At 36.8% G+C, this 21,946-nt stretch overlaps 1 protein-coding gene across 1 annotated transcript in view; it reads right to left on the bottom strand.

Moving 5' to 3' along the window:
• Window positions 1–21,728, bottom strand: part of GPM6A (glycoprotein M6A) — a 368,770-nt gene extending 347,042 nt beyond the window's left edge. Inside the window, exon 1 of the mRNA XM_050791341.1 lies at window positions 21,407–21,728. Coding sequence (XP_050647298.1) covers window positions 21,407–21,410 — 4 coding nt within the window. The 5' untranslated portion in view covers window positions 21,411–21,728. The remainder of the gene's footprint in view (window positions 1–21,406) is intronic.
• Window positions 21,729–21,946: the final 218 nt, after the last annotated feature.

Below are 21,946 nucleotides of genomic sequence, written 5' to 3'. Positions count from 1 at the left end.
ACCACCTGCCTCACTTCCAACCATTCTTAAGTACTGCTTTGTTTTTTATCTTTATAAAGTTGTCTTTTCTAGAGTGTCACATAAATTGATTGATAGCTGTTAGAGTCTGGCTTCTTTCACTCAGCATGCATTTAAGATTCATCCATGTCTTATGTTATTGAGAGTTTCTTCGTTCTCTACTGCTGAGTAGAATTCCATCTATGGCTGCACCAGAGTTTGTCTGCCCATTTAGCAGCTGAAGGTCATGGTTTATTCCCAATTTTTAATGACTACAAATAAAACCATTATAAACCTGCACTTTCAGATTTTTGAGTCAACATACATTTTTATTTATCTTGGGTAAATACATAAGGGAGGACTTGCTGGGACATTTTAAGTGGATTTTTGACTTTATACAAAACAGCCAAGCCATTTTTCAAAGTGGTTGTGCCATTTAGCAGACCCACACAAATGTTTGAGAGTTCCAGTTGTCCATTGTCAGGAGTTGGTATTGTCAGGGTTTTTGGTTTTCTGTGCTTAGATTTTTGTTCTGTTTTCCTTTTTTTTTTTAATTAAAAAAAAAAAAAAACTATTCCCATAGGTGTATTGTATTATCTCATTGTCAGTTTGATTTGCATTTCTCTACTAATAATATTTTACATATTTTTGTGTTTATTTGCCACCTGTCTATTTTTCTTAGTGAAGTGTCTATGTAAGTTGTTTGCCCTCTGTTTTCTTGTTAGCAGGTTTTTATTGTTCTTTATATATTTAGGATATCAGTCTCTTATCAGGTATATGTTTTGCAAATGATTTCCCCCAGTATGGGGCTTGTCATTTCATTTCCTTATCAATGTGTCTCACAAAGTAAGTGTCTTCCATTTCGATGGATATCAACTTTTTCTTTTAAAACTAGACTTTTTGAGTTAATGTCTTTATAATGTACAAGTCAGGTCAAAGTTCAAGGTTCATTTCTTTATACATGGTGTCTAATTCTTCCAGTATCATTTGTTTAAAATACTTTGCTTTTCTCCACTTAATAGTCTATGTATCTTTGTCAAAAATAAGCTGAAATTGTGATGTGGGTTTATCTCTAGAGTTCGTACTCTATTCCACTAATGTATATATCTCTCCTCTCACCAATGCCACACAGTTTTGATTATGATGGCTGTAGAATAAGTCTTAAAATGAATTAGCATGACTCCTCCAATTTTGTTCATTTTTAAAATCACTTTGGCTAGTCTACTTCCTTTGCCTTTCCATATGAATTTGAGAATCAACCTATAAAACTTCTCGCTGGTATTTTTATTGAGGTTGTATTGAATCTATAGATAGGTTTAGAGAGATTTGTCAATTTAATGTTGAGTCCTCCAATCAATTAATGTGGTATATCTTTCTATTTAGGTCTTTGTTTTCTCTCATGGGCATTTTGTATTTTTCTGCATAAATAACATGTATGTATTGTGTTCAGTTTATACCTATTTTATATATTTTGGTGCTATTCATAAATGGTTTTCATTTTTTATGGGAGTCATAGAACATAACGCAATTTTATTTTGTCAAGTGCTTTTCATTGCAAGCTGCATCCCTGGTATCTAAGTTAAATAATAAATAATATAGCACAAGGTGTCTCAAAGATGGGGAGGGGAGAATTTAAAGGATCAAAACAAAGGAGGAAAGCTATGAGGACAGATAATGTATAATTAGATTTTAAAGGACCTTCAACTCTTCATGTGGCTGTGATTATTCCATAATGTATCAGACAGATACATAGAATGGAAAGTGGCTGAACAAATACTTTAAACAATGCCTTTAATTTCATGGTGATAACACAGTTGCACTGTATTTCTCATGCTTCTTTGGAGCTCTTTATATACCATGCAGAGCTTTCTATTTTGAAGGTCCTGTCTCAGCAGACAAAATTCCATCCCCCTCTGTGATTTTTGAAATGTCCTTTATCAGGTTAAGGAAGTTTACTTCTATTAGCAAAGAAATTGATCATGAATGGGTGTTAAACTTTGTCTAATGCTGCTTCTATGTCTATTGTGGTCATTGTAAGTTTTTTCTTTTTTAATCTGTTCTTACGGTGAATTACACTAATTAAATTTCAAATGTTAAACCATTTGAAATCATTTCCTTGCTTTCTTAGAATAAAGCCCATTTGGCTTATATATGTTACATATTGGCTTCAATTTGCTTAAAATTTCCTTGAGGAAGTTTGCATCTAGGCTCCTGAGATATATTAGTCTGCAGTGTTATTTTATTTTTGTCTGGTTTTGGCATCAGGGAATGCTGGCTTCATAAAATGGGGTGGGAATGATTTTCGTCATTCTTTCTTTCTGGAAGGTTTTGTGATAGAGCTGCTGCTATTATATTTCCCTTAAATGTGGGTCAAATTCCCCAGGGAAGCATCTGGAGTTTTCTTTGATGCAAGCTTTACAACTATTAATTCAGTTTATTTAATGCATATAGGAGTACTCTGGTTACCTATTGTGCTCTCTCTCTCTCTCTCTCTCTCTCTCTCTCTCTCTCACACACACACACACACACACACACACACACACACACACACACACACTTGATTTTCTGTAGTTACCAGAGATCAGAGCATTTCTTGATATATTTATGGGACATCTATGATTACTTATTCCATGAAATTCTCCTGTTCTTTTACTTTTTATTTTTATGTATGTATGTATGTATGTATGTATGTATGTATGTATGTATTGAGAAAGAGTCTCGCTCTGTCACCCAGGCTAGAGGGCAGTGGCGTGATCTCAGCTCACTGCAACCTCTGCCTCCTAGGTTCAAGCGATTCTTCTACCTCAACCTTCCAAGTAGCGGGGACTGCAGGTGTGCGCCACTGCACCCAGCTAATTTTTTTGTATTTGTAGGACAGACGAGGTTTCACCGTGTTAGCCAGAATGGTCTAGATCTCCTGACGTCGTGATCCGCCCACCTCAGCCTCCCAAAGTGCTGGGATTACAGGCGTGAGCCACCGTGTCCGGCCCTCTCCTGTTCTTTTATTTGCTCATTTTCTATTGTATCGTTTGTCTTTTTTCTTAGTGATGTATAAGTTATTTAAATATTCTTAACACTTAAAAAAATCCAACCTGTTTTTTCAATATTTTATTGCTTCATAGAAATTCTTTACATTTTGATATGGCAAAATTTGGCAGTACTTTTTATTACTATTTTCCTCTATATTTTTAAAATCCTTCCCTGCCCTAGTGTAATAAAGATGCTTTCCTATATTTTTATTGTTTTTCACAATTAGATCTTTATTAGGTATCTCTTATCAGATGCATCTAGAATTTATTTTCATGTATAGGGTAAGTTAGGGATATGTGTGAGGCAGTAAAATAATTTATTCATTGTTTACACAAACCTGTTGTCCCATCATCATTTTTTGAGTAGTCCTACATTGATTAGTAACTCCTCCCCTATTATATATCTAGGACACAGAAAGCTGAACCTATTTTTGACCTATATCGGGTTATATTCATCTATGTATTTATTTAGTGCTAAACTGCAGTTGCAATTACTGTAGTTTAAGAATAAGTCTAGATATTTAGAAGGCTTAATTCTCCCACCTTCTTTTTCTTTTTCGGAATTATGTCAATTTATAGAAATCCCTTTTCCTTACAGAATTTTAGAATCAGTTTGTCGATTCCATGAAAACTTTTTTGAAAACGTTCTTGAAATTGGATTGGAAAACATATATCTATATCTATATATGTACACACACATATTTGAAAGAGATGTGATAATGAGATTGCATATCTGCTAACCAGATCTATCTTATCATGTGTTCACATTTGCTTTCTGCCATTAAAATCTCATGTATTTTTGGTAAATTTACTTCTGGGATTATTATAAAACTTTTTGCTATTGTAAATCAGATTTTAATTACCCTTGTTTTGGTATTGTTGAGACACTGAAATGCTCTTGATAACACCTGTTGACCTATGCAAGCATTCCTGCTGATCTCTTACTATTTGTAATTCTCGTAGAATGTGTTTATTATATAGACAAGTGCATTGTCTCGATTAATGCCAAATTTGCCTCCTTCTTTCCAGTCTTTCCACTTATATGTTTTCTTTTCTGATTGCCCTGGTTAGGACAACAAAGTGAGCGCTGAATAGCAATGGCAAGAGTGAGTGTCCTTTCCCTGTACTTGACGTTATTGGGAATGTTTCTAGTGTTTCACCATTAAATATAATGTTACCTACAGTTTTTGCAGGATATCCCAGATCAGTTTATAACCATTCTATTCTATTCCTAATTTACTTATAATTTTTACCATAAGTTAATGTTAAATTTTATTAAATATGTTTTCTTTTATTTATTTATTTATTTATTTATTTATTTATTCTGAGACGGAGTCTTGCTCTGTCACCAAGGCTGGAGTGCAGTGGCTCAATCTGGGCTCACTGCAACCTCTGCCTCCCGGATTCAAGCTATTCTCCTGCCTCAGCCTGCCGAGTAGCTGGGATTACACTCACGTGCCACCACACCCAGATAATTTTTGTATTCTTAGTAGAGATGGGGTTTCACCATGTTGACCAGGCTGGTCTCGAACTCTTGACCTTGTGATCCACCCACCTCAGCCTCCCAAAGTGCTGGGATTACAGGCATGAGTCACTGCACCTGACCTATATTTTATTAAATGTGTTTTCTATGTTTACTGAGATGATCATACGGTTTTTTTTCTTCAAACACTGAAAACGAAATTTCAGCTCTTTAACCATCCCTCCATTCCAATAGGTGTTATTTGGAAAGAATTATTTTTAGGACACTTTTAGGCCAGATGTGATGCCTCATGCTTGTAAATTCCAGCACTGTGGGAGGTCAAGATGAGAGAATTGCTTGAGGCCAAAAGTTTGAGACCAGCCTGGGCAACATAGTAAGACCCTCTCACTACAAAAAAAAAAAAAAAAAATTAAATAAATTGGGTGCAGTGACTGTGGATATAGTCCCAGCTACTCAGGAGGCTGAGGCAAGAGAATTGCTTGAGCCCAGAAGAGTTTGCATTCTGCCCACCAGGCTACAATGAGCTAGTATTGTTCCACTGCCACTCCAGTCTGGGCAACAGAGTGAGACTCCATCTCTACAAAGAAGAAAAAGAAACTTTTAAATTTTTGTAGTATTTCATTGATGTATTTACCTCTATTCTTAAAGAAAACCTTTCTTATATTTTCCTGTTGTTTATAATCTCCCATGTATCATATTTTTCATTTCCATTGCTGCTAGAATGATCATTTTAAGTTAACAATTTAAGTGTCTTATTTCCCCAGCAAATACCCAACAGTGCATCTACACGCTTACTGCGCAAAAGGCCAACCATCTAACATGTCATGCAAGAGCCCCACCCCCAATTGATCTCTTGTTGATCAATGCACATCTCTCACATTTCTATACTCCAGTCAACTGAGCTGCTTACAATTCATTGAATACCTCATGCTTTTTTCACTTCAATATTTTATTTATACTACTTGTCTGGCTAGAAGGCCTTTTCCTTGATCCATAAGTCAGGCAAATCATTTCAAAGTTTTATGGATTAGCTCTAGCCGGTCTCTGAATCCTTTACTGACATTTTAAGAGGAATTTCAACTACTCTCTTCTGCCCATATACACCATATAAAGTCCCACCTCAACATCTGTTATGCCATATAATTCCTACTGTTTTATTATTATACCAGGTACCATATTTTATCTTTCTTTAGAAATGTCTAGCACTAAGCATTCTGTCTAGCAAATAGCAGGTTTAAAAATTACTTGATGGATGAATTACACAGACAGACTTAGCAAGCTCTGATTTTTAGGACCATCTCTAAGTGTCTTTTGACCAACACCTGCCTCTTAATTCTAGCTTCTTCCTAACAACATCCATAAAAGCTATACATGATCAACTTATTCCTAAGAAAACACATGACTACAGTGTGTACTGGTTTAGAAAAATAACCATTCATTTGATTGAAGTTTGTCTTAAATTACAAATCTAAAGTTCTTTTTATGATAGATTTAAGAAGAAATGAAGACTTAAAACTTAGTTAAGACAAACTTACTTTTGTACTAAAGTGTATCTGTGTGTGTGTGTGTGTGTGTGTGTGTGTGTCTTTATATTAATTGGATACTTTCTCCTGGTCACTTTGTTAAGCTATTTTACTTATTTTCCCTCATTTGTTCATCTCAACAACTCCATGAGTATATATTATTTTTATTAGGCCTGCACATGACATAACTAAACTTACGGATATTAGATCCTTTCTCCAATTTAGTGGATCTAGAAGTTGAGACCAGATTGTTCTAAATCAAATAATGCCATGAAACTGTCATAAATTTGCCAAGGAAGGATGTTTTGTTTCAGGTTGCTTAGAAATTAATTAATTGAATGCCATAAATTTTTTTTCAAATGATATATAAAGTAAAATAATATAACCTTTTCTCACCCATTAACCTGACTGAAAAAGTCTAAACTTTATAACTCCATACCCCCAAAACAGGTTTCATATAGGCAGAAATTAGAATTATTTGTTAGTTGTGAAAAGAGAAAAAAATCCATTTGTATTTATAAATTGTATAGTAGTAGAATTTAATACAAAACAAGATTATCTTCCCAAATCTACCTTTATCTAGAAAAATAAAATAACCATAGCTATCTCCTCTCTAAACAATATTATTGACTACAAAATATCCTGAGGCTTTGTTGAAAATGAACTTTTTGTAAATATTTATTGTTTGCCACTATAGCCCACTTCAATGCACTTCTCTTTGTTACTGCTGGGTATGTTTAGCTTAGTAACCCAAGCAATGGCACCCAACAACTTGGCAATTAATCATTTTAAAATTAAAAGATTAAGTCCACTGAAAGCCTAATTATGAAAACTGGACAAAGAAAGAAAGGAGTGCAAATAATTTCAGCTTACTTGTTCAGAAATGAGCATTAGACAAGAATGCTTAATCAGCTCTATGAAATTGTTGTCCTATGAAAGAACATATTCATTTTCACTAGGAGATGAAACTTTTTGTAGTCATATATTCAAAGACTAAAGAAACTTATTTGAGATGCCCAAAAGATATTAAGTAGGACTTGTTGCTATGACTTCAACAACCAGCATGCAGCTAATCAACATCCACTGCAGTCACTGAAAAGGAACTGGCTATTTCAGTCCTTAGCTTTACTTCTAAAGATGCAGTGATCAAAACTGAAATTTGACCTAGAAGCTGTCATTGGTCTAAAGATGCATGACAAAAGATTTGGCAAGTGCTAATAAGAATAGGAAAACAACAACCAACAAAGCAGTCAGATTTCTCAAACTTTCAGGATGGTAAAGTACAGCAAAACCAGCCAAGAGCCTAATAGGCAAAGATTATACCCAATGTAGCGTGAGGGGCAGGCTCATTACTCTGATTTGTTGTCAATGTTAAAAGAGTAGATGCTTTTTCATACTAAACGGCTAATAAATAAACAGTGAGCTACAGCCACTGGGACAGAAGAAGAAAGCCAGGGACAAAGAAAACAGAAGGACTCAACTTGAGCAGAGCAAACAGCTACTTGTACCCCAAGTCTGTAGTCCTTGGAGGAATTGGAAGATCATATTAAAGCCGCGCCTACCAGTAGAGCATTACTTCCTATACACATTTGCATCTAAAAATTCATCTGCACATAGCACCACATATCAATTAAAGAAGGCTTTACTGAAAAATGAAGACATAATTACAAATATCCTGTTAGCTTTAAAAAATACTATTCAGAATGCTTTGTTTTAATTATGCTGTATTTTATTTTAATTATGTTGTTTTGAGTCAGTCCTTGATGTAGAAGATAAGAGAGAACTGAATGAGTCTTTCAACCCAAGGATAATAGCCTCTTTAAACATTCATCATTTGAGCTTTAAAAGCCAAGAAAAAGCAAGAAAGGGGAAAAATAGGGGACAAAAGGGAAGGACATGGAAGAGAGCCCCAGAATTATGGAGACCTATAGACAATAATGTGAAATATAAGGTATTATGAGAGAGGGATCTTTCTTCCTTAGCCTTCATCTGAATTAAGTCATACAATATTAAAGTATTAAAAATATGAAAATAAATTTAATAATGCTAAATCATTTGTAATCTTTTTTAGAAAAAAGCTGTTGGTATCCTGCCATTACCAACACTTAACTATACATTTTCTGATAGCTAAAGTTTCTAATTTTTAATTTTATAACTTAGTTTGATCATTGGAATAGTCCACTATGTTATAATCTATAGTTAAATATGTTAAATTATTTCCTTTATAGTTAATCAGATCTCTTTATGGTTTTGGGTCAAATTTTATAAATTTCTGATTATATCATGGCAATAAGTGGGAAATAGAATCTTAAAGGCTTGTCTGGAGCTTCTGTTTAGTTAAGGAGTGAAACCAACTGCATAATCTTAAACATTTCTGTCATCTGTAAGAGTCATCCTCTTGCATAGCTTCCAAGGAGGACCATGTGGGGTAGTAAGAAGTGATGTAACAACTCTCTCTGTGGACAAGTAGACCAAGAAAGCAATCCTGAATCACCTGGTTGACAGAAGTCATACTAGATCATCCTCCTACTTAATAACATGGGATTTGATACACACAGTTATTTATAATTGGAAGTTACCAGAATTATGAATACTTTTCATTTGTTCGTGCTTGATCTTGATGACTCCTTCCTCTCTTCAGAATACCAACTTCTTCCAGTTTGTATTCCAACAAATAAAAAGATGTTTTTCCTTCTTATTATCCCACATATTTTCTTCCTTTTTATTACATCTGTAACCAAATCTACTTGAATCTCCGTCATTCCCTGTAGGAAATGTTGCAATTGCATGACCATGTAGTAGGACGATTTTTGTAATCCTTATATCAAGCCTTTCTCCGATCTATACTGCAATAACCCAGACTCGTTTGGACAAAGGGCCTAGGGAAGCAAGAATATTTTCATAAGCATGGTTGGATCTCTGGACTATGTAGTCTAGACTGAATAGAAAAAAGTAATGATAGGTTGAAGTACAGAGAAAGCAAATGGGACCAGTCTCTAAGGACCCTGTGAGGACAGTGAGAAGGTTTAGAGTTGGAATAAGGGTCAGGGGACAGGAAGGATAAGATGCAGGGGCTGGCAGAACCCCTACGTTGCTCACCACCAAGGCACTAGTATTCACATTGTTTCTACAATTTCCATTAGGGTGTGGCCCCATATCCCATTCCAGGGGTCATGGGACATAAAAAAAATTCATTGTAAGAGACCTGGAGGGGAAGCAGACTCCGATGGGTCCCAGAGCATGCTTGTCCTCCTCCATAGCTTTCTTCATGCTCTTCTTGGGCTATTCCCACACCGTTACTATCTCTACTTCCTGACAAAGTCACAAACCCTCCAGCTTCTCAGCAAGGTACTCATTCAGAAAGCTTCTCTTGATGACTGTAGCCTCCACTGATGTCCTCCGTTCCTGACCAGTGGTTTTACCAATGATTATATTTAATCTAGCTCTCTGTATCTTACAGATTTTTTAAATAGGTTTCTGTGTGCAAGTTTTATATCTCAATGAAAGCATCAGTCCTTTAGAATCAGAAATTATACTTACCCTGCATCCTTCATTATGTCATTATGTGCAGAGCAAGGGTGGGCATGGGATAGACCCGTCAGTAGACCCTTAAGAAATACTTGTTCAATCAAGTCAACACTAAAATAAATTTAAAAGGCTGTTTTGGGGGTGCAGTCTTTGTTTGTTTGTTTGTTTGTTTTAATCAGGGAATTGTTGGTGGTCCTATATACAAAAATTCTGCCACAACAATGATCTTAAGATGATATAATGAGATTTGTGAACTATCATTGGAATTTTTAAATATTTGACATTTCTTGAGTTGAGTATCCCTTTACCTGTCAGCTGATTTAAACCAGGATGTATTTATCATATGATGTAAGGGGATTTCTCCTAAGGTAACTGCTGTGAAATGAATGAAATTATTTAATAACACTAATATTTGTAGGTATCTCTATGCCTTTTATACCTAAAGAACCAACTATTTATAAATCGTATACTTATATTAATAGTTGCTCTGCTTTTTTTCACTTTAGAGGAATTTGCTTTCTTATATACAATTAACAAATAAAATTTCATTCTTCTTTTTAAATCTTTCTTTCTTTATCTTTCCTTTTTTTTTTTTTTTTTTTGATATGTAATTTCGCTCTTGTAGCCCAGACTGGAGTGCAGTAGCACGATCTCACTGCAACTTCTGCCTCCTGGGTTCAAGCGATTCTCCTGTCTCAGCCTCCCGAGTAGCTGGGATAACAGGTGCCTGTCACCACTTCCAGCTAATTTTTTTTTTGTATTCTTAGTAGAGAGAGAGTTTCACCATGTTGGCCAGGCTGGTCTCGAACTCCTGACCTCAAGTGATCCACCCGCCTTGACCTCCCAAAGTGCTTGGATTACAGGTGTAGCCACTGTGCCTGGCCTAAATCTTTCTTTAGAAGGGAAAAATATGTAAAACAGTGACAAAATGTATAGCCTTGTCAAACATATCTCATATCTCAAGTACATCCCTATGAATATTTATCCTTTTATACTATTTAGTAAGAAAACTGAAAAAAAGAATGCAGAAAATTCCGTGAGTATCCAGTGTTGAAGTTCATTATTTGCACTTCAAATCTAGATGGAAATAGATAGTTGACTTATGTTAATAAAAACTATCTACTAAATATAATGTGTTTTCAAAATTTTTTGAAAGCACAATTCCATTTCAGCACTTATCTTTTTGTATATTTCTGTATTTTTCTTAATAAAAGAAAGAGCAAACAAAAAATATTACACCCAGAAGGAATAAGCCAGCACTGAGTTATATGTTATCAGATATGATCTGTTTTATGCCCTGATATTTCTTTAAAAAAACACAATATATTTGTTTCAGGCGTACAGACTAGGATTTAACCATGGTGGTCATTTTCACCTGGAGACAATATTGCCAATGGAACAAACATCATTTCTAGAACTTGTAAAATGATTCCTTTTAAATGAATCATTTCTAGGACTTGTAAAATGATTTCATTGTAACAGCCATACAAAACACTATCTTGTACTCACATATATAATAATGAAACAAATCAATCAAAATGAAAAAAACAAGAACCCCCTACACACAAACACACACATGTGCACACACACACACACAGAAAAAGAGAGAGATGTAAATAGCAATCCAAAAGTTTAGAGTTGTTAGCATAAAACATATAAACTTACATGTTAAAATGTATCAAATAGTTCCCTCACTAATTAATAATATATTAATAATATATAACGAGTTGCACATAAGTAATGTGCATGTAGCCTAAGGAAGTCTCAGATAATTCCTGATATATTGTATATTTGGTATTTGTTTTGTTTCCATTTTTTTCTTATCCTCACTTAATAAAGGGAAAAAAATATCGAAAGACGTGAAGAAAGAGAAATACTCAAATCTGGTTGAAGTTGTCTTCTCTGTCAGAAAGTCAGGGTTGAAAACACAGAAAAATTACTAACAAGGAAAGATCTGTCAGCTTTGAGAAATGCTGCTGTGGGAGCATCATCTTCATAATTTGATGAGGACGTGGGGCTCAATATAATTGATTGATTGACTAGTTTATAGGCATCTAGAGCTGAATGAAATCTTACAGGCTACTTAATCCACATCCTTTGCTTATACCTCAGGACTAAGGTAGCACAGATCAGTAATAGCTGAGTTATTGGGATGAGAACAATTATCTCCTGACTCCTAGTGTAGTGATTATTTAACCACAATATGCTTCATCTCTGTTGATTCATTTCACAGTTTGAATATAAGTCATGTATTTATCTATCTATTCCTAAATATGTGAAGGTATAAATAGTCTCTATAAATAAAATACAAGAAAAATAAGCAATACAGTTTTCAGAATAGATGCACACCAACTTTACTAGACATACTGTATTATATCACAATTTCGAACAGTCAAGAAGCATATCTTATCATTTAAAAAACTCAAATGCCATCAAACGTTCTTAGACAGTTTAACTTTTGAAGTTACATTTAAATAATAAATGTATGTCATTAGATCATTTTGTAGTAACTTGCTGAGGGATTCTGCTATTCCATGGCATTTTCAGTCTCTGCCTTTCCCTTAGATCATTCCCCTTCTGAAATCATGAAACAATTCTTTCCCACCCAACAAAAATCTTTGCTTGACCTTGGATCCATCCAAATTTCCTCCCACCCTCCCTCCTTTTCTCTTTCCCTCCCTTCTCTCCCTCCTCTCTTTCTTCCTTATTTTTCTTTTTCTTTCTTTTTTTTTTCTAGTCCTTGTAATCTGGTCTATGAGAGCAGACTTGTATCTTCACTCCTTTATTAAAAATGCTTTGGTTTCAATACACTGATATAAATGAAAAAACCCTTAAAACAAAATATATTGTATTCCTTTCTGTTCTTTGTGTTGCACTGAATAATGTAGGTCACTCATTTCTTAAAACTCTTTTTTTTTTCTTTGATTCTTCTGAATGTGCACTAACTCTGTCTCATCTACTTTTCAGCTGAAAAGTCCTTCTTGCCTTAATATTCTAGATCCTTCTCGTCTTAGTGTTTCTTTCACAAGAGCCTTTGGTGTAGTGTTGACTCCCTCCCACAACTGTTTTCTACACCCTATTCTGAACAGATACACTCATTCCATAGTTTTGCCTTCTTTCCTGTCTCCTGCAATGACCAATACTAAATACATTATACTTTTTAAATTTTGTATTTTTGTACCTTTCTGAGTTAGCAAAGTAGGCAGTCATAGGCAAATAGCTTGATGATAAGAGCATTTGTTGGTTTCTTTGTCAATTGTCTAAATGTTGTTACCTTCAATGTCTGGACATGACCCCAAATAAGGAAACAGTACACATTCACAAATAACTGTAATGCAAGGAGGAAACAGCTGACATAGCAGACACAGAGAGACAGAAAAGAAAGGTAGACTTTCATCAGATGCAGTGTTTACTGAACTCCAGGCATTTGTGCAACATACTTGAAGCTTTACCACATTTTCCTAGCAGTGTGTACAAATGTAATAATATATGCAATATTTATTATATTCACATTGCTTTTCCAATATGCCTTAATTTTCTACAAACATCTTTCCAAGATAGATATTAGAGAGAAAGGAGAGTTTTGAACCTATTGAGGCTGAAGGACTAAAGGGACAGCCAGGTGAAGACAGCTGACAGGCATAGATAAGCAGATTTGAGAGATACATAGATATAAATGACACTGAAGCTATGAGACAGGAGGTTATTAGTACCTTTCAGGGGAGGGGTTTCAGTGAACTCTGGAGAACATCACTCAAAAATGTTGATTAGTGACTGATGAAAAAGAAGAGACAGCAACTACAGAAACTTAGTTTAGTAGTGAAATGAAACAGAAATGTAATAGTAATTCCAAGAGGTAGCTCTTGGTAATATTAGGATCAGGATTAGAAAATAAAAATAATGCAGACATGCCTTAGAGGTGTTTGGGGTTGGGTTCCAAACAACTGCAATGAAGCGAACATCACAATAAAGCAAGTCACACGAATTTTTTGATTTTCCAGTGCATATAAAAGTTATGTTTACACTATGCTAAATTCTATAAAGTGCACAATAGCATTATGTCTAAAAAAAACCCCAATGTATATACCTTAACTTTAAAATACTTTATTGCTAAAAAAATTGCTTACAATCATCTGAACCTTCAGCAAGTCATAATCTTTTTGCTGGTGGAGGGCCTTGCCTCCCTATTGATGGCTGCTGACTGATCTGGGTGGTGATTGCTGAAGGTGGCTGGGAAGTTTCTTACAATAAGATAATGAATTGCATTTGTCTTATTTTAAGGCAATATAATTGCTGCATCAATTGACTCTTCCTTTCATGAAAGATTTCTCTGTAGCATGTGATGCTGTTGGTTAGCGTTTTACTCACAGTAGAACTTAAAAATTGGAGTAAATCCTACTGCTGCTTTATCAATAAGCTTATGTAATATTCTAAAACCTTTGTTGTCATTTCAACAATATCATTGCATCTTTACCAGAGGTGAATTCCATTTTAAGGAACCACTTTCATTATTCATCCATAGAAAGCAACTTCTCATCCATTCAAGTTTCATATGATATTGCAGCAATTCAGTCACATCTTCAGGCTCCACTTCTAATTCTAGTTCTCTTGCTAATTTCTAGTTTCTCTTTCTACCACATCTGCAGTTTCTTCCTCCACTGAAGGCTTAAGGCCCTCTAGGTTATCCATGAAGACTGGACTCAAACTATTCCAAACTCCTATTAATACTGATATTTGATCTCCTCCTGTGAATCATGAATGTTCTTAATGGCATCTAGAATGGTGAATAATTTCTAGAGGGTTTTCAACTGACTTTGTCTAGATCCATTAGAGGAATCACTATGTGTGGCAGCTATTACCTTATGAAATATAGTTCTTTAAGAATAAGACTTGGAAGTGGAAATCACTCCTTGATCCTTTCAATTTGTTAAAAAAAAAAAAAAAAAAAAAACCACAGTATCTACGAAGCACAATACAGTGAGGTTCAATAACACAGGGTATGCCTGTATATTAGTGATACAAGTGAAGGAATAACAGCTGTAATGAGTGGCTAAGTCAGCTTAGAAGAAAGGCATTCTGGAGTCGGTTTTTCTCGTTACATGCCCCGGACTTCCTGCTTCATCATCAGTCGGATTACATGTTAAAATTGCAGGTCCAGCTCTCAAGCCCAAGCCCTCTGAATCTGAGTCTTGGGAATTGGAACCCAGGAATCAGTATTTAATATATGCCTTAAGGTATTCTAGCTGGACAATAAAATTAGAGGTTCTACAATAAGAAAGTTTATACAACTAGCAAGAGATATTTATTTTGTTATTACTGTATATTATTTAAGCATACCTTATATATCTTAAAATAAATAATGAATATATTAAACTAAAAAATAATTTGTTTTATGATACTACTTTCTAGAATTAACACATTATTCTGGTTATGTCGTTCATACAGGTCAAGGCTTCATTTCTCATTGGGATATGGTTTTGTTTGCTTGCTATAGCATGGATAATGAGCATCGAGTATCCGGCTTTGCAATATTTACCCTCATCTCCTCACCTCTTGTCAAACAGTCGAAAATAGAATGACCTCAAGTTAAATAAGCTGAAACACAATAATGAACTAATATTTTTTAAGGCCTCTAAATTTCTAGGTTGAAATTAATTCTGTCCTGGAGTTTAAATCCATCTCATTTACCCTAATTTTTCTTTGTTTTTCAATTGTCTGGAGAAAGGCCTCGATTTTTTGTAATCACAGAGACAGCTTTAACTTTGCCAGATAAAATTATTAATAATAAAAAGAGATTTACATGAAGAGTTTGTTAAGTGGAACCTTAGTTAGTTAAATACATCTCTTCAAAAGAAAAGTATGGTGAAGCCTCTAGTGACATTATACCAATTCAAAGTTTGTACTTTGTAAAACTAACACATTCTTGAAAAAATAAAGCAAACTCTTAAACAGTTCACTACAAAGCATCTAGTTGATTGTGACAAGAGGATATTGAGCAAAGGATTTATGCAAATTGACCTACATTCCAATTTTTGACCAACTCTTTTCTAAATAAAATGAACAGTACTTTACAGTAGCCTTAGAAACTTCAGATTCAAGGGAAAATAAGAAAGATTAGCTGATTTTATTTGAAACTATTTTGAGTAGAGCTTATCCCAGTATTCTACCAACACATTTCCACCCAGGCATGAATTTCCACACTCAAATGTTTTGCTGTGAAATTTTAGTGTGACTGTTTAGATTTCTTCATGTTTCTAATTAAAAATGTAGTCTTTAATCATATGTTTTTCTCAGAACTTGTACTGAGTTTTCAGTTGTAAACCCAATGTGAAGCACACTTAACAAGACAGCTCTTTTAGGAATTAGATCAGTTAGTCGGCTACCCTCAATTTCTCCTTTCCTCGTATGAGCAGGCTGCTCCTCACATCAAGGAAAAGAGATGTCCTGGGATTTCTGATGCTAGATCATAAGAATCTTTGCAGCTTCTGCTTGGGTTTTTTGGAACATTCATTCTTGGGATGCTGCCTCTTGGAACCTAGTCATCATTTTATGGAAAACCCAAGCCACTTCAGGACAGTTAAACTCGTAGTCAACAGCTGGCATCAACTGCCAGCTATATATGTGAGCTCTCTTGGACGACCAGTCCAATCCTGTCTTCAGATGGCTAAATCCCCTACTGCCATCAGGCTTCCAAGGCAGGAAACTTCAAATGAGGATTACTCAGCAGACAGTCAGCCCGCAGAACCATGAATGACAATAATACGTTGTTGTTTTAATCCACTAGTTTGGGAGATCATTTTATGCAGCAATAAATGCTTCGAACATGAGTTTTATCTTTTTCTGCTGAGTTTGGGACTCTTATCAGACCTTGTGATTTCGTAAGGAAAATAACACACTGGAAGCCAAATGATCAAAAGTATTATCCAGTTCTCTAGCATCATAAAAGTGTTCTTGATTTGCTTAAGGGAAATAGCTTAATCTTACCTTCTTTACATGTTTTTTTTTTCTCTCTCTCTCTAATGATTACTGGATCAAGAGCTGAGCTACATAAATTTGCAGAACCTTGCCCAATCCTCTCATCAAACAAATGAGGAAGTAGGATCCCAAAGATTTATAGAACCCATTCAAAGACATAAGAGATTGTCATCTGCTTCTCCTATTTCAAACCTTGGCTCTTGTACCTTTGTTCACAACTGTCTCCAGGGAGTCATAGTTTCCCTGAAAAAAAAGTTACGAGCTCAAGACAATACTGTGTGTCGTTATTCTTTGTCTACATTTGCAAACAATTTTACAGATACTTAACCAACTCCATTGTTACTCAAATTGAGTAAGAGCAAAATATTTCCATTTGATATTTTTTCTCTTGTCAAAATGTGTAGACTCTCAAATCTAACACGGAATGTTTAAGTTGTCACATTTCGCTGTTCTCATGTTAGGGCATTTAGTACATATCATGTCGTTGGTGTCCTTCTTTAGTCAAACAGGATTTATCCTTTCCCTCCCTGTCCCTCAGCCAGTACTCCCTATACTCACACTTTCAAATAGATAATTCAGTTCACGGGTTTTCCTCTCACTAAAGGTTCGTAACCCTTTCATCTTTGTTTTCCTTTTTGTTCTGTGTTCTGATTAAATTCTCAGGTGTTTCTCACACACTAAATATTTGTGTTTAGATGTCTTGCTATTACTTCTTTTTTTTGCCTGTTTGTTTTCTTTTTGTTTGAGACTGAGTCTCTCTCTATTGTCCAGGCTGGAGTGTAATGGCATGATCTCAGCTCACTGCAACCTCTGCCTCATGGGTTCAAGTAATTCTCGAGCTTCAGCTTCCCGAGTAGCTGGGATTACAGGCGTGTGCCACCACACCTGGCTAATGTTTGTATTTTTAGTGGAGACAGTCTCGCTATGTTACTCAGGTTGGTCTCAAACACCTGGCTTCAACTGATCCACCCACCTCGTTCTGCCTCCCAAAGTGTTGAGATTACAGGCATGAGCCACCGCACCCAGCCTTGCTATCACTTCTTAATAACATTTCAAATATGAAATTAATTTTTCATCCAAAACATGCAGAAAGTAAACCATCTGGTTTATCCTTTAAATATTCTATCAAGGAACCCACTACTTCCCAGGTCTTCAAGATTTCAAATTTCTAGACAAAATATTATATTCATTGTCTTATTGCTCCATTGCCTAATTTTATAGATTTTTCACTTGACTTATCTCTCATTCATCTTTTGCTCTCCAGTTCCACTGGCTTAGACATATATCATATTCTATTATTATCATATCATATATATAATATAATATTATTCCCAAAACTGGTTTAGACATATATCATATTACCTCAGGATTACTGTAACAACTGGGTCTGTTCTCTCTAACTAATTCTGTTTTAAAAAACATTTTCACTAATCTCATTATGTCTTCCCTGCTCAAAAACCTTCCAAGGCACCCTACTTCCTATCATGTGAATTCTAAATTCTTCTCATTGCTTTTAAAGGCTCTCCAAAATCAAATCCCATCCTGTCAATCCAGCTCCATGTCCTACTGCTCCCCAAACTCACCTCCTTACTGCCTTGAGAAGGAGCTCCTTATTCTACCTAAAACCACTTCCCTTCCAAATGTTTCACATTCCTCCAAGACAGGTTCAGTACCACTCCCATTAAACTTTTCATAGTATCTGTCAAATTAAATCATATTCAACATCATTTTTTAAACAAAACAGTCATTAACGGTCTCATAGTGATATATATGTGGTCAAGTAGAACAGTAAGTGTTGTGTTCAGGAGAAAAATTAAAAATATTCCTGACCTATCTTTCCAATGGGGCCTGAAATTCCACAAGTAGAGATTTGCAGGCTAAAATTCAACTTGAAGTTGAAATGTAAGTACTCTGAGCAATGGGTTAGCCCTGCAGGGTTTTTTTAGTGTGAACTATGTTGTTGCATCCTTTCTGCAGAGTAGAACTTTGGAGTGGAGGGAAAACCCTGCTGCATACCTAAAGAAGCCGAGGGCATCAATGAGGAAATCAAACAACAAAAGGAAGAGATGCCAAAATTGCAATTGCCTACTTTGCAAATAACTTTTTTTTTACAATCAGCCTTGTGCATTATGGATATGAAGGACTATAAATTATTCAGAATATTTGATTAACCAATTACTCTCATTCTTCCACAGTGCTAGAGTTCAGATTTCTTCTTCTAAGACAAATGAGAATTGATTGCTACATTCATCCCCATAACACTATCTTCCTTTCTTTACGTGATAAATTTTGGTTGTCATTATACCAGGAAAAGCAAAACAAAACAAATAACAAACAAAAAAAAACTGGATTCCATTTGTTGGCGCAATCTAGCATTCTCCTACACTGTTTTTCCCTCTTATCATAGCCATTTGGACTTTAATGCTAAACTCCCTACCATCCCTACTACCACTAAATAGAAGAGATTCTAAGTAGTAAAGTTTTGTTTTTCATAAGTAAATTAAAAGGAAGAGGAGAGATATGGCCTTAAGTGGCCAAATGTTTTCTATTTCCCCTATGCACTTCCTTCCTGCTTTCCCTGCTTTGCCCCTTGCTGCTTATTGGCTCTTCCTACTCTCTGGACTGCATACTTGAATCTCTGTCCTGAGTTCTGGCTTCATGCCCTCACTCTCCCTTGCTACAGGCCTGTTCTTTTCTCTATTTCCCTCACCTCTGGCTTCCTCACTTTATTCCTCTACCTCCACCTAAAGAGAGTTCAGGAATATTTTTAATCTCTCCTACTAGGCCCCTGACTTCATGAGTTTCTGGTGACCTCAATTACAATAGGAAAAATGTAATCCACTTCTGGCAGAAGAAGGAACACACAAATTTTAGGTATCTCTCAGATTACAGATAGGAAAGAGAACTTCTAAGAGTTACAGACCAAGCTTTGGATCCTGACAACTCAGTTGTTAACTCCACACCATCCCACACAACAGCACCTTCCTATAATGAGGGATGATTGATAATTATCCATGAGCATTGAAGCAAAAATCCAGGACAAATTGTTTTCACGATAGTATGGAAATGGAAATTAAAGAAATAATTAACTTTGAAATTATGAATATCTTACCTTTGATAGCCAGTCCTCTCGAACTTGAGGTTACAAGGGTAAATTATGTAATTGTTTCTGGACATTTTATTATGTTGGATCCAATTGGCATCATAATGCTTTTAATAGAGCTAATGAATAGAGTACATCAAGTCAATTATTTTGACTTTCCATTTATGACAGCTTTTCTCCTGTGTGAGCATATAAACAAGAGTTTATAGGCTCAAGTAGAACAGTAAGTGTTGTATTTAGGAGAAAAATTAAAAATATTCCTGTCTTTCCAATGGAACACAACACTTAACAACCAAATTTAAAAAAAAGAGTCCGAAATACTCTCTGCCACACTTGGGAAAATGTTTTATCTTTCTTTTTTAACCTGAAAATACTCCTTCCTTTTCAGAAAACATTTAAACACAGTTCTTCTTAAGACCATTTCCAACGCTGTTTATACAAAGGCCCTAAAAATGGGTCCTTCTAAGACTCTTCCAAGGGTCAAGCAAGAAGAGACTATGAATGTCTTGATCACAGCTAACATTCATAGGCAAAAATGTCCTCAGCTTTCTCTTTTTTCCTTTCTTCCAAGTTGGCTACTGTCTATAAACTCCATGATTAGTAGTCAAAGCATCCCCTAACCCTTGAGCCTGTGGGAATTTAGGAATTTCAACCCGAGCACGTAAGTCCCCAAGGCCTCCTTTACTCTTGAAGAAATCCCTCACAACAAAGGACAAGGGAGAAGCCAGGGGGAGGGGCGCCCAGTGGACTTGGCTGGAAGAAGTGAGCGCGCTGGGGTTGGAAGAGTAACTCGGGCTGCGGGCTGAACGTAGCCGGTAACCGCGCAAGAGCAGCATCGCCCCTGCGCCTGTGGATGCTGCAGTCCGGGGATGGCGAGTGCTTTCTCCTCCCCAGCCTCTCCCTCGCTCTTCGAGGTGACTCGTGGGACCCTGCGTCTTAGTGGTGGGTTTGAATCGGCTATTTCACACCCAGTTCTTCCTCCCCTCCGCCACACACAATCACATTCCTGGAGCTATTCCAAGCTGCCTCCGCTAAACACCGAATAAGCGAACCCTGCCTGGAAACTTGAGCGAAGCTGAGCTGCGCCGAACTCCACTATCCAGTGACCCGAGCCAGTGTGGACGCCCTTTTAACCACGCTGTTTACCCAGGTCGAATTTAGGAAGAATCAGCCTTCGGCCTCAACCTCAAACCTATTGTGCACATGGGCACAACGTTTGGAGAGGGACTAGAAATTGTCCCCAGTCTGGCCCTGCCCCAGCACCTTCCTTTGCTCAAACCTGTACCAAGTGGAAGTTTTAGGAAGTTTCCATTTCTCGTGCCCCGTTTCAACTTGCTCCCCAAAGAGAACATGAAAACGTGGGAACTCCGGAGGACAGAGATCTCCCTGTAATCTGCTCGCTATTCGGATCCTGGGTCTCTTAGTCTTTCTTTATTTCCCAGATACCGCCCCAAGCACAGTAGACCGGACCCCCAGGCTTGGGTCGTGGGGCCGACGCAGAGGATCAGCGCCCAGGCGCAGCCTCCCACCCTCCTGACTCACTGTAAACAGTCGGGCACCCTCCCTCACCTCCAGGTGCCACCCATAGCCATCGCCTCGCTCCCAGAAAAAAAGTCCAGAGACAGGAGGGCGGGGGTCGCGGGGCGCGGGGGGAACAGAGCTGGGAGGGACGCAGTCTGAGGCCGAGGAACATTCATTTTCTTTCTGTAATGCCCATTCCCGAGGACGAGCCTTTGGGCGAAGTGTCCGCGCCCGCCCGCGCACTCACCCATGGCCCGAGGTCCTGCTTCTCTGCAGTCCCCAGAGGAGAGCGAGTGACCAGGCGCTGCGCGGGGCCAAGTTCTCCAAGCCGCGCTCGGGCTCCTCGAGCCCTGGCAAGTGACAGCCTCGCCCCTCCCAGCGGAGACAACTCGCAGGACGCCTGGCGACTCTGCGGGCGCACAGACCCCTCCCTCTTTCCACCTGCCTCCTCTGCTAGAAGCCCATTTCCCTCCCCTTCGCTGTGGATCTCCTCCCCAGAGGCCCCCACCCTGCCCCCTTTCCCTTTCATTAGAGACACGTGCAAAGTCTCTCTCCTAAATACATTGAATGCACGTTACAGACACACACGTTGTCTCAGTAGCCAAGATAATGATCTCTAAGTGGAATCTGGAAGGAGATTATTCCAAGAGACAGGTTTCATATGATAATTTTATGGTCTCTTGTCTTCTGTATACCATTTTGTTTCTTAATGATAATAACATTAATAAAGAGAAGAGGAAGATAAAATTCTCCCTTTAATTTATACTTTGTCATCTCCTCTTTCTTC

Source organism: Macaca thibetana, chromosome 5 (genome assembly GCF_024542745.1).
Source record: "Macaca thibetana thibetana isolate TM-01 chromosome 5, ASM2454274v1, whole genome shotgun sequence".
Lineage (NCBI taxonomy): Eukaryota > Metazoa > Chordata > Mammalia > Primates > Cercopithecidae > Macaca > Macaca thibetana.
Note: the sequence above shows the minus strand (reverse complement) of the source record. Positions and strands in the feature narration are given on the sequence as shown.